The following is a 12356-nucleotide window of genomic DNA, read 5'->3' on the forward strand; positions in this document are numbered from 1 at the left end:
GTTCTAAACACAAAAGTATATCGTTGGTACATAATTGGTCTAGTCTAAATTCAACAAATTCAGAGTTAGCCAACAGTTATAGTGAGTTTGTATTTGATTGTGAATAGCCTAGTAATAGGGCATTTCTTATATTTTCATAATGAGTAGGATGACACATGATCTCTTAGCTACAGAATATCTCACCACCATGCATTTCCGTCTCCTCCCCTCTTTCCTTCATTCCTTTCTTTAGATTGCAGAAGGGCTGTTTAATTAAATGTTTTTTTGTTTGTTGTGAAAACATGTTACTGTTGATTTTCCCAAATAAGATTTAATTTGGTTTCTTATATTTAAGCTCTGGGTAGCTGCAGTAACAGGGTTGGAGAACATATGGCATACAGAGTTTGGGTAGAACATCACCTCTTGCACAGTTTAATAAACGGAGTAGCCTACCCGACATGACTGAAAAATGTACCAGCTGGAAAGTGGCCTCCATTCGCTATTCAAGTGCATACAGATGACATGTTTTGCCCCTGTTCCTGCCCATTTAATAATGGGCCATTCTAAATCGAAACAATTTTTGGATATTTGTAAAGATTACTGAATTGAGGATAGTCTGATGGGTGAAAATATGATCACATGATGAGAGAACAGCGTGTGGCGCCTGAGGCAAGGAACAGATCGTAAGCTTTTAGTCTCATCATGCAGCCCATATGTCTTTTGATTTCTAAGGTTTGTATAATTCACAGCTAAAGTTGCCAAATAACACAAAATCTAGTGTATAGGACCCTTTTTTAAATGATGACGTTTACTCTCAACATAGCCACTTCATATGTGCACTCTCGCTCTGGAATGGGAAAAATATCCTTTGTTTTATTCAGCTAAGTTCAATTATAATCTTCTCACGATAAAATGTAATGTAATATAAAATAATGCCACTTATTAGCATATCTTGTCAGCAAAATGATCAAGCCTACAGCCTATGGCATGGAGCATATCCAGATAACATACAGTAGGCAAACTCATACTCTGTTCTTCTGAAATACAAATTCTTCATATCATAAACTTTGTTTAGACCTGCCTAAAATATATGGATTTATTGTGATGGTGTATATTCAATTAGATTTTTATAAGACTTTTTAAAATGTAGATGTTCCAAAGCCGTGCATCAGCGACTTGTGTAGGTGGAGTCCTGGAGATGCTAAACGTGTTTGTTATTTAACTGTAAATTACCGTGAGACTGGCCATAACCGGCTTACAGAATTTCATGACTGCCACAGCCCATATTGTTAAATTCCTTTTCAATCTATCTCTGTGCTCCCCAGTCCATCTGGTCTAGCTCCATGATGCAGCCGGGGCCTTCGGCCCTGGAGCAGCTCCTCATGCAGCAGAAGCAGCAGAGGGGCCGGGGCACCATGAACCCTCCACACTGAAGGGCCTGCAGTCAGAAGCACTTGTGTGAAGAAGTAAGAAGTAAAAAAAAAAACGAGCTCCAAATCGGAATTACCGGCATATGGAGGCTGGGGAAGGTGAAACGATGACCCAACAGGCTCAAAACACCCTTCTGCTGACGAGGAGGACTGGTGCAAGTCTACTCTCCCCTCTCGCTCTCTCTGTGCCTCCCATGGCAACGAGGGCGTGCAAGCACCTCCCACACCACCTCACTGAGCACGATTCTTACATTGAGGAAACTGAAAACCTCTGACAGCCAGTCACCATGCATACCTCCTGAATTCCTCTGGAGAGTGTGGGAATAAACAACCATCCTTCAGTCCATCTCACTTGGATTCTATGTATCTGGTCTCTGAAAACTATTCTTGAGCTGCTCTTGGTGTGGATTTACTATCAGTCTTTGATTTGCCTACTGGAGAAGAGAGGAGCCTAAAGGTGGTGCGGGGTGTTTTTGGGAAGGCAAGGTGGTCCTAAAACGGTAGATGTGGTGAAAAAAAGAAAGACGGATCTTTCTGAATTCTTGACAAAATTTTCTTTATCTCGGACAGAGAGCAAGGAGGAGGGGGAGTGTGGCTCGACGTAGCCGGGTTATGAATGAACGAATGAAGGCGTTAACAGCTATATTGCCACAGTCGTTGGTAAAAAGTGGGGGGAAAGTGTGCACAGAACCGTTTGAAAATGAGATGCAGATTATGCTATAGATGCGATTTTCCAGTTTGCAGATTGTTCCTTTCTGTATAGGTTTTACAAGGAGGGAGGTGCATCTTCAGGTCAGTTGAGGATGACGGGAACGCTTCACAAACTCACCACAAAGTTCGCTCAAAAACAAAAGAATCAACAAACTGAGACGGTGATGAGAAAATAGATGTAGGGATAGTATTATTAGCTCTAATAGAGATTTGCAATTATTAGAAATACTGTATTTTGTGATTTGTTCGTAGCAGTTTTAGCTTTATGAAATACTGGGTAACTATGTCCAATAGTTTACTGCTTATGGGGAAAGTAGATATTAATATGTTATCTTTACCCATCTTTCTTTGAGTAAACATGTAACTCTAGCTTATCTGCATAATTGTTTATTTCGTTCATGGTCTGCCTTTTAAAAGTTTTAAGCAGCTTTATTGGCTCTCTTTGTGCCTGGTCAGTGTTTTTTATTTTATTATTACTATCATGATTGGCACTGTCATGTAATGGAAACAAGCAAACGGGTCCAGCAAAGCTGCTGGTTCAGCAATATGGGGCACAAGCCAAGCGAGAGACAGACCATCAGACAGACAGTTGGGCTGGGCTGTGGCTGGGGCACAGAGCAGGTGTAGTCCCTGACTCCCCTACTTGGCTTAGAACAGGAGAGAGAGACTGATTTATGCTAACCTCTTCACAACCACTACTATAATCACAACAGTTATCGAATTAACGCATATTAGGCCCTGGAGAGTTGCATGCTTGGTTTGCTTGTCTAAAGTCATAGCTCTGCTTTTTACATACCTCTGTGGTGTGTAACTAACTGAACTAATTGTTTGGTGTTAAGTTGCTGTCACTTGGGTTACGCCAATGTGAATCTATCGGAAATGCCCAAGCCAGACAATGACTTTTTCCCCAAATAATGAAATCCATGAAGCACTGAGTGACAATCAGCAGACCAAGAGAGGCTCTCCAGGAACAGGGTTAGAGGCCAGTTGAGTCTAGGGGTCACTGTTGGATAGGGTTAGAAATATGACTATATACATTGGTACCCTCTATGGTTTAGGCAGCAAAAGGCATTTTGTATTTAAAGGGTATACAGACTTAATATCTTGTATGAGGGGAAAAACATGTTTTTATTTTCATGTAGAGAACATTTTATTAAACCCAACTTTAAATGATGTCTAATTTGTGTGATTGTGCTTTTCCTGTTACATTAAAATGATATTTAAAAAGAAAAGATAAATAGATTGGACTGAATGTTGGGACATATTCAGCCAGAAGCTATTAAAAAAAAATGAATTCAGCACATAAATGCTAGAGGGGAACTGGGCTGTGAAGTTGGCCCTGTATCTGCTCATTGTAAAGGGGTTCTGATTTCAAATGTGTGTTTGGATCATGAATGGTATTTGTCAGTGTTGTTGAGCTTATCAGTTCTTGCTGTCTAGATGGGCGGAAGAGGGAGTGAGGGGTAACGTACTAGAATGTTAGAAGCGCTCTGCTCTGGGCATCCTGCCATTTACTGTATTCATGTGGAATCTCCTCTGCTGCATCCTTAATAAACTGACACATCTAAAAGTGGCTTTGGTTTTACCACGTTAAGGTTTGTGGAAAAGAACCCTGCACTTTGAGCAGTTGTAACATTCCATACTTCTAATAGTCCTGTGGGACATTACAGGCAATGACAAATGACAGACGGCTATTAACAGTTCCCTGCACAGCTGACCAACCAACATCAAGCACTGTGTCCCAGTTTAAGTTCAATATCAAGGAGAGAATCACTGAAAGTTTGAAATTGCATGAGGATTTGGAATTCTAAATGCTTTCACGGGTTATGGGGAGTGAGGTTGGAGTCCTTTTACCTGTGGGCGGGGGGTCATTCAGAAATGGGCTTGTGTTCTAAGCTTTTTGTGTTTTCGTCTTTCTCTAGACATTCAGAAATGGTGGAATCGGCTATGCCTTTAAATAAAGTAAACCATGTTCTCCCTATCTTTTCACTGGACTGTCATTTTTCTGTGACTATCATGTACTGTATGTATGGTTTCTTCACCAAGTCTACTTTCCCCACAACTCACAATTCAGGACAAAAGTGTGTACAATAGTTTTGTGTATACAATTTCCATTCATACAGTATTCTGATATTAGTATGGTTTAGAGAAAATGGCTAAATGGTAATAGACAATGAATACTTTTGACTCCGATGTTATGTAGCCTTATTGTCAAGGTGATCAAGAGGAACTGAGCAAGAATTTATTACTAGAAAATGTTTTTCACACGGGCTGTCACCCTCCCTCCCCACCACACACTCAGGAAATCCTAGGGGGCCATACTTGTGAATGTTAAGTTTCAACTTAAACTTTTTCTTTCTCAAAATCCATTGACCTAGTTGCACGTGGTCACAGCCTGCCACACTTAGCCCTATACTAACCTCACCAGCTGGCAGTGATTCTTTCTCGTAACATTCTGCATCAGCCAATTACGAATGTTGATGTTGGAAATGATCAAACATTGGCCTTTTCTCAATTTGATTTGCTCAACTCCTGCATTCTCCCCTCTCCGTCCTTTTCTCACCACCTTTTGAAAAAGGTCCAACGTAATCGAGGAAAGGCGGCGAGGAGTGTGAACGTGGACGAAAATGCGCTATAATGAAATGAGAAGCTCCTCCACTTGCACATCATCAAGCAAACTACGTTTACAGGGGTGGATCCCAAAACAAATGTACAAAGTGATAACCAAGTTAGTTGTGGAATACATTTTATAGATCAAAGGATAGGTAGCATATTGTTTTTAAATGTGTGCATTCTTGTCTCTGACAATACATCTGATTTCAAAGGGGGGTCTGGCAGATGTCAACTCTTCCGCGGTAGGATAGATGCACGCAAATACAGTACAGTGTGTTTAGAACAGGGATCATCAACTACATTCCTCTGCATTCCTAATTCTGCTTCCTCGCCAAAAGGAGGCTATTGAGGAGGGGAGGACCGTTTTCCAATTGCCTGTTAGAGAATTTACACACTCCTAGACCACACAACCACTTATCGGTTTCCGGAGGATGGACGACTGAAGGTCACGGTGTCACATTGCTGACAAACCTGCTAATGTCACACCCACTACAGAGGTTGCATTGCATCACTCTGGTATCCTAAAAACATTGAGTGTATCTGATATAAAATTGTAGTGTGGAAACGGTTTCTGACAAGGTAGAAGGATAACATTGTCTAGGTTTTTTGTACAGCATCTCAGAAAAATGTAAGCACTGCATGCTTTCCCAAAAGCACAGTATTCGAGAGCTGTGTCTGCCAGGGTTAGATGTTTTATGACCAGTTCAGACGCTATATGTTGGGAATTTATAGAGGAATGTTCACTACTGGCACTTAATGTGGCACCTTAACCATTAGAAACTGAGGTGCCTTGTTAGGATACTGCTGGTACCAATAATTATATGAGAGGAAGGTGTTAGGACATAAACACATTATCCAGGATACACTTACATATGCCTGGTTGATAAGCTCATCAGGTGCAGCCAATTAGGGTGATCAGCAGTCATAGTACCAGCTTGCAAGCTGTGAGGCTGCTGGGGGCCATGAGTACTTTCAATTGTTTTTTTAGCAATTTATTTTTAGGTATGCCTTTTTGTGGTTTCCTTTGTAGTTTCCCCCATTGCGACGTCCCTCTAAGGCCCTTCTGCTAACTTGCTAGCCCCAGCCTGCTAAATGTCTGAATCGCCGTGTCTCCAGCCAACCCAACCACTCACTGGACCCATACGATTCACTTGGCTGCGCTTGCCTCTCCCTAATATCAATATGCCTTGTCCATTACTGTCCTGGTTAGTGATTACTGTCTTATTTCACTGTAGTGCCTCTTGCCCTGCTCAATATGCCTTAACCAAACATGTTGTTCCACCTCCCACATATGCGATGACATCACCTGGTTTAAACGTCTCTAGAGACTAAATCTCTTTCATCATTACTCAATGCCTTTAATGTGCTTCCTTCCTACCATACCTTTGTCTGTACATTATGCCTTGAATCTATGCTATCGTGACCAGAAACCTGCTCCTTATACTCTCTGTTCCGAACGTGCTAAACGGCCAGTTCTTATAGCCTTTAGCCGTACCCTTATCCGACTTCTCCTCTGTTCCTCTGGTGATGTAGAGGTTAATCCAGGACCTGCAGTGCCTAGCTCCACACCTACTCCCAGGTGCTCTCATTTGTTGACTTCTTTAACCGTAAAAGCCTTGGTTTCATGCATGTTAACATTAGAAGCCTACTCCCTAAATTTGCTTTATTCACTGCTTTAGCACATTCTGCCAACCCAGATGTCTTAGCCGTGTCTGAATCCTGGCTTAGGAAAACCACCAAAAACCCTGAAATGTTCATCCCTAACTATAACATTTTCCGCCAAGATAGAACTACCAAAGGGGGTGGCGTTGCAATCTACTGCAGAGATAGCCTGCAAAGTTCTGTCTTACTATCCAGGTCTGTACCAAAACAATTTGAGCTTCTACTTCTAAAAATGCACCTTTCCAGAAACAAGTCTCTCACCTTTGCTGCTTGCTGTAGACCACCCTCTGCCCCCAGCTGTGCCCTGGACACCATAGGTGAATTGATTGCCCCCCCATCTATCTTCTGAGCTCGTGCTGCTAGGTGACCTAAACAGGGACATGCTTAACACCCCGGCCATCCTACAATCTAAGCTTGATGCCCTCAATCTCACACAGATGATCAATGAACCTACCAGGTACAACCCCAAATCCGTAAACACGGGCACCCTCATATACAGTATAAATAATGTATGAAATTAAAACGGGTAGTATTATACTGAAACCTTTGTAGAAAAAGGATGGGAGCAAACGCAGTAAACGAATAAGGAAAATAGTATTATCATGCCATAACGAAATACAGCAAGAATCAGTCAATTCCTCAGCCTGGGTTCCATGCCTGCTACTATGAGTTGGGTGGGAGAAGAGTGAAACCATTGATGTACAGAAGGCTACGTGCCATGATGCAACTATGAAATCCTTGTCTCTTTTTGGGCCTTGTCAAACATTGAGAAGCTTGTGACTGTCTGAACAACACTACCCTTTTGTATTTTGTGCAGGGACTGAATCTCCTGTTGTCACAGGGCCTCGGAGCACAGTAGTAGATAGCAGTCAGACAGCTGCAGCCTCTGGATCGTCAAGGGGATGGAGCTGAATGTGCCTGGAATCAAACCTCTTGAACTCATCGCTATTGCTCTTCTGAATAACAATCCTTTCTAACGCTCTGAGACAGCTTCTTTCCCCTGGCCATAAGACTGTTTAATAGCTCACTGTGCTCCCAAAGACTCTCCACACTGCCTACCTGCACTGAATCATCCACAGCTTTCTACCCACTCAGACACACACACCAACAGACACTTATCACACGCATACACACACAGTACTTACAGTGCCTTGCGAAAGTATTCGGCCCCCTTGAACTTTGCGACCTTTTGCCACATTTCAGGCTTCAAACATAAAGATATAAAACTGTATTTTTTTGTGAAGAATCAACAACAAGTGGGACACAATCATGAAGTGGAACAACATTTATTGGATGTTTCAAACTTTTTTAACAAATCAAAAACTGAAAAATTGGGCGTGCAAAATTATTCAGCCCCTTTACTTTCAGTGCAGCAAACTCTCTCCAGAAGTTCAGTGAGGATCTCTGAATGATCCAATGTTGACCTAAATGACTAATGATAAATACAATCCACCTGTGTGTAATCAAGTCTCCGTATAAATGCACCTGCACTGTGATAGTCTCAGAGGTCCGTTAAAAGCGCAGAGAGCATCATGAAGAACAAGGAACACACCAGGCAGGTCCGAGATACTGTTGTGAAGAAGTTTAAAGCCTGATTTGGATACAAAAAGATTTCCCAAGCTTTAAACATCCCAAGGAGCACTGTGCAAGCGATAATATTGAAATGGAAGGAGTATCAGACCACTGCAAATCTACCAAGACCTGGCCGTCCCTCTAAACTTTCAGCTCATACAAGGAGAAGACTGATCAGAGATGCAGCCAAGAGGCCCATGATCACTCTGGATGAACTGCAGATCTACAGCTGAGGTGGAAGACTCTGTCCATAGGACAACAATCAGTCGTATATTGCACAAATCTGGTCTTTATGGAAGAGTGGCAAGAAAAAAGGCATTTCTTAAAGATATCCATAAAAAGTGTCGGTTAAAGTTTGCCACAAGCCACCTGGGAGACACACCAAACATGTGGAAGAAGGTGCTCTGGTCAGATGAAACCAAAATTGAACTTTTTAGCAGCAATGCAAAACGTTATGTTTGGCGTAAAAGCAACACAGCTGAACACACCATCCCCACTGTCAAACATGGTGGTGGCAGCATCATGGTTTGGGCCTGCTTTTCTTCAGCAGGGACAGGGAAGATGGTTACAATTGATGGGATGATGGATGGAGCCAAATACAGGACCATTCTGGAAGAAAACCTGATGGAGTCTGCAAAAGACCTGAGACTGGGACTGAGATTTGTCTTCCAACAAGACAATGATCCAAAACATAAAGCAAAATCTACAATGGAATGGTTAAAAAATAAACATATCCAGGTGTTAGAATGGCCAAGAATGGCCAATTTTTCAGTTTTTGATTTGTTAAAAAAGTTTGAAATATCCAATAAATGTCGTTCCACTTCATGATTGTGTCCCACTTGTTGTTGATTCTTCACAAAAAAATACAGTTTTATATCTTTATGTTTGAAGCCTGAAATGTGGCAAAAGGTCGCAAAGTTCAAGGGGGCCGAATACTTTTGCAAGGAACTGTACATGCCCTCGCACACACACTACTGATGCCACATACATACTTACACCTACTCACAACATAAGCTGCTGATATACTGATGATTACTATTACCATTACGCTGATGCTCTATTGATTATCCTGTTCAACCCTGACACCCTATGGTGGCATTTTCTAAACTACGCATAATATTGTATGCTACCCTCAAAGTACATTTTGGTTTCAAAACTAAGACCTACAAACACATGCTTAGTACTGTTAAAAATTCAAAACTGCGGGACTATTACAGAGATACAAGATACAGCAGGCCGCCAAAAACTGAAGTGTACACATTTACATTTTTATTTCACCTTTATTTAACCAGGTAGGCCAGTTGAGGACAAGTTCTCATTTACAACTGCGACCTGGCCAAGATAAAGCAAAGCAGTGCGACAAAAACAACAACAGAGTTACACAAACAAATGTACAGTCAATAACACAATAGAAAATAAATATATAAAAATCTATATACAGTGTGTGCAGGGAGGTAAGGCAATGAATAGGCCATAAAGGAGAAAATAATTACAATTTAGCATTAATACTGGAGTGATAGATGTGCAGATGATTTGCAAGTAGAGATACTGGGGTGCAAAAGAGCAAGAGGGTAAGTAATAATATGGGGATGAGTTGGGTGTGCTATTTACAGATTGGCTGTGTACAGGTACAGTGATCGGAAAGCTGCTCTGACAGCTGATGCTTAAAGGTAGAGAGGGAGATATAAATCTCCAGCTTCAGAGATTTTTGCAATTCGTTCCAGTCATTATCAGCATAGAACTGGAAGGAAAGGGGGCCAAAGTAAGTATTGGCTTTGGGGATGACCAGTGAAATATACCTGCTTGAGCGCGTGCTACGGGTGGGTGTTGCTATGGTGACCAGTGAGCTGAGATAAGGCGGGGCTTTACCGAGCAAAGACTTATAGATGACCTGGAGCCAGTGGGTTTGGCGACGAATATGTAGTGAGGGCCAACCAACGAGAGCATACAGGTCGCAGTGGTAGGTAGTATATGGGGCTTTGGTGACAAAACGGTTGGCACAGTGATAGACTACATCCAGTTTGCTGAGTAGAGTGTTGGGGGCTATTTTGTAAATGACATCGCAGAAGACAAGGATCGGTAGGATAGTAAGATTTAGGAGGGTATGTTTGGCAGCATGAGTGAAGGAGGCTGTGTTGCAAAATAGATTTACATTTGGATTGGAGATGTTTAATGTGAGTCTGGAAGGAGAGTTTACAGTCTAACCAGACACCTAGGTCTTTGTAGTTGTCCACATATTCTAGGTCAGAAACCATCCAGAGTCGTGATGCTAGTCAGGCGGAAGGGTGCGGGCAGCGATCGGTTGAAGAGCATGCTCATAGGAGTGTTGCATGGCGTTGAAGCTCGTTTGGAGGTTTGTTAGTACAGTGTCCAAAGAAGGGCCAGATGTATACAGAATGGTGTCGTCTGTTTAGAGGTGGATCAGAGAATCACCAGCAGCAAGAGCGATATCATTGAAAAATACAGAGAAAAGAGTCGGCCCAAGAATTGAACCCTGTGGCAACCCCATAGACTGCCAGAGGTTCGGCAGTCTATGGGGCGATTTGACACACTGAACTCTATCTGAGAAGTAGTTGGTGAACCAGGCGAGGCAGTCATTTGAGAAGCCAAGGCTATTGAGTCTGCCGATAAGAATGCGGTGAATGACAGAGTTGAAAGCCTTGGCCAGGTTGATGAAGATGGCTGCACAGTACTGTATTTTATCGATGCCGGTTATAATATAATTTAGGACCTTGAGCGTGGCTGATTAATTTATTGATTGTCAAATGTTTTCAGATTTGAAAGTCTAGGTTTGACAAAAACATTTTATTTTTAAATGAAAAAAATAAATAATCTGATCTTACCTAATATTGTTGCTCTAAACATGCTCAAATTCCCATAAGAACACATCCATTTTAAAAGCGCAGGGCTTGTGAAACGTCATTTTTTGTGTTACAGGAATAATTTTGTTTTACAGGACTGATATACATATCAGGAGAAAGCTGAAGTCTCTACCTATCAACCGATATACAGTGCATTCTGAAAGTATTCAGACCCCTTGACTTTTTCCACTTTGTTAGGTTACAGCCTTATTCTAAAATGGATTAAATCAGTTTCCCCTCCTTAATCTACACACAATACTCCATAATGACAAAGAAAAAACAGGTTTAGAAATGTTTTGCTAATTTATAAAAAACAGAAATACTCAATACTTTGTTGAAGCCCCTTTGGCAGTGATTACAGCCTCAAGTCTTCTTGAATATGACGCTACAAGTTTGGTACACCTGTATTTGGGGAGTTTCTCCTATTCTTCTCTGCAGATCCTCTTAAACTCTGTCAGGTTGGATGGGGAGTGTTGCTACAAATACATTTTCAGGTCTCTCCAGAGATGTTTGACCGGGTTCAAGTCCGGGCCGCTCAAGGACATTCAGAGACTTGTCCCGAAGCCACTCCTGCAGTGTCTTGGCTGTGTGCTTAGGGTCATTGTCCTGTTGGAAGGTGAACCTTCGCCTCAGTCTGAGGTCCTGAGCGCTCTGGAGCATGTTTTCATCAATGATTTCTCTGTACTTTACTCTGTTCATCTTTCCCTCAATCCTGACTAGTCTCCCAGTCCCTGCTGCTGAAAAACATCCCCACAGCATGATGCTGCCACCACCATGCTTCACCGTAGTGATGGTGCCAGGTTTCCTCCAGACGTGGCGCTTGGCACTCAGAGGCCAAAGAGCTTGATCTTGGTTTCATCAGACCAGAGAATCTTGTCTCTCATGGTCTGAGAGTCCTTTAGGTGTCTTTGGCAAACTTCAAGCAGGCTGTCTTTTACTAAGGAGTGGCTTCCGTCTGGCCACTCTACCATAAAGGCCTGATTGGTGGAGTGCTGCAGAGATGGTTGTCCTTCTGGAAGATCCTCCCATCTCCACAGAGGAACTCTGGAGCTCTGTCAGAGTGACCATTGGGTTCTTGTTCACCTCCCTGACCGAGGCCTTTTCCTCCCCAATTGCTCAGTTTGGCCGGGCGGCCAGCTGTAGGAGTCTTGGTGGTTCCAAACTTCTTCCGTTTAAGAATGATGGAGGCCACTGTGTTGTTGGGGTCCTTCAATGCTGCAGACATTTTTTCGTACCATTTCCAGATCTGTGCCTCGAAACAATCCTGTCTCAGAGCTCAACAAACAATTCCTTCAACATCACGGCTTGGTTTTTGCTCTGACATGCACTGGCAACTGTGGATCCTTATATAGACAGGTATGTGTCTTTCCAAATAATGTCCAATCCAGTTATAAATACATATGAAGGATGATCAATGGAAACAGGATGCACCTGAGCTCAATAATGATTCTTATAGTAAAGTGTCTGAATACTTATGTAAATAAGGTATGTTTTTTAATTTTATAATACATTTGCAAAAATGTCTAAA

The 12356-nt window shown here is 42.1% G+C and overlaps 1 protein-coding gene across 3 annotated transcripts in view; it reads left to right on the forward strand.

The window, feature by feature from the left end:
- Window positions 1-4101, forward strand: part of smg7 (SMG7 nonsense mediated mRNA decay factor) — a 31044-nt gene extending 26943 nt beyond the window's left edge. For all 3 annotated transcript variants that reach the window (XM_021589538.2, XM_021589540.2, XM_021589541.2), the window contains one exon: window positions 1305-4101. In XM_021589538.2, the coding sequence (XP_021445213.2) occupies window positions 1305-1412 (108 nt within the window). In that variant the 3' untranslated portion in view covers window positions 1413-4101. The remainder of the gene's footprint in view (window positions 1-1304) is intronic.
- The last annotated feature ends 8255 nt before the right edge of the window (window positions 4102-12356 follow it).

Source organism: Oncorhynchus mykiss, chromosome 28 (assembly GCF_013265735.2).
Source record: "Oncorhynchus mykiss isolate Arlee chromosome 28, USDA_OmykA_1.1, whole genome shotgun sequence".
NCBI classification, from domain to species: Eukaryota; Metazoa; Chordata; class Actinopteri; order Salmoniformes; family Salmonidae; genus Oncorhynchus; species Oncorhynchus mykiss.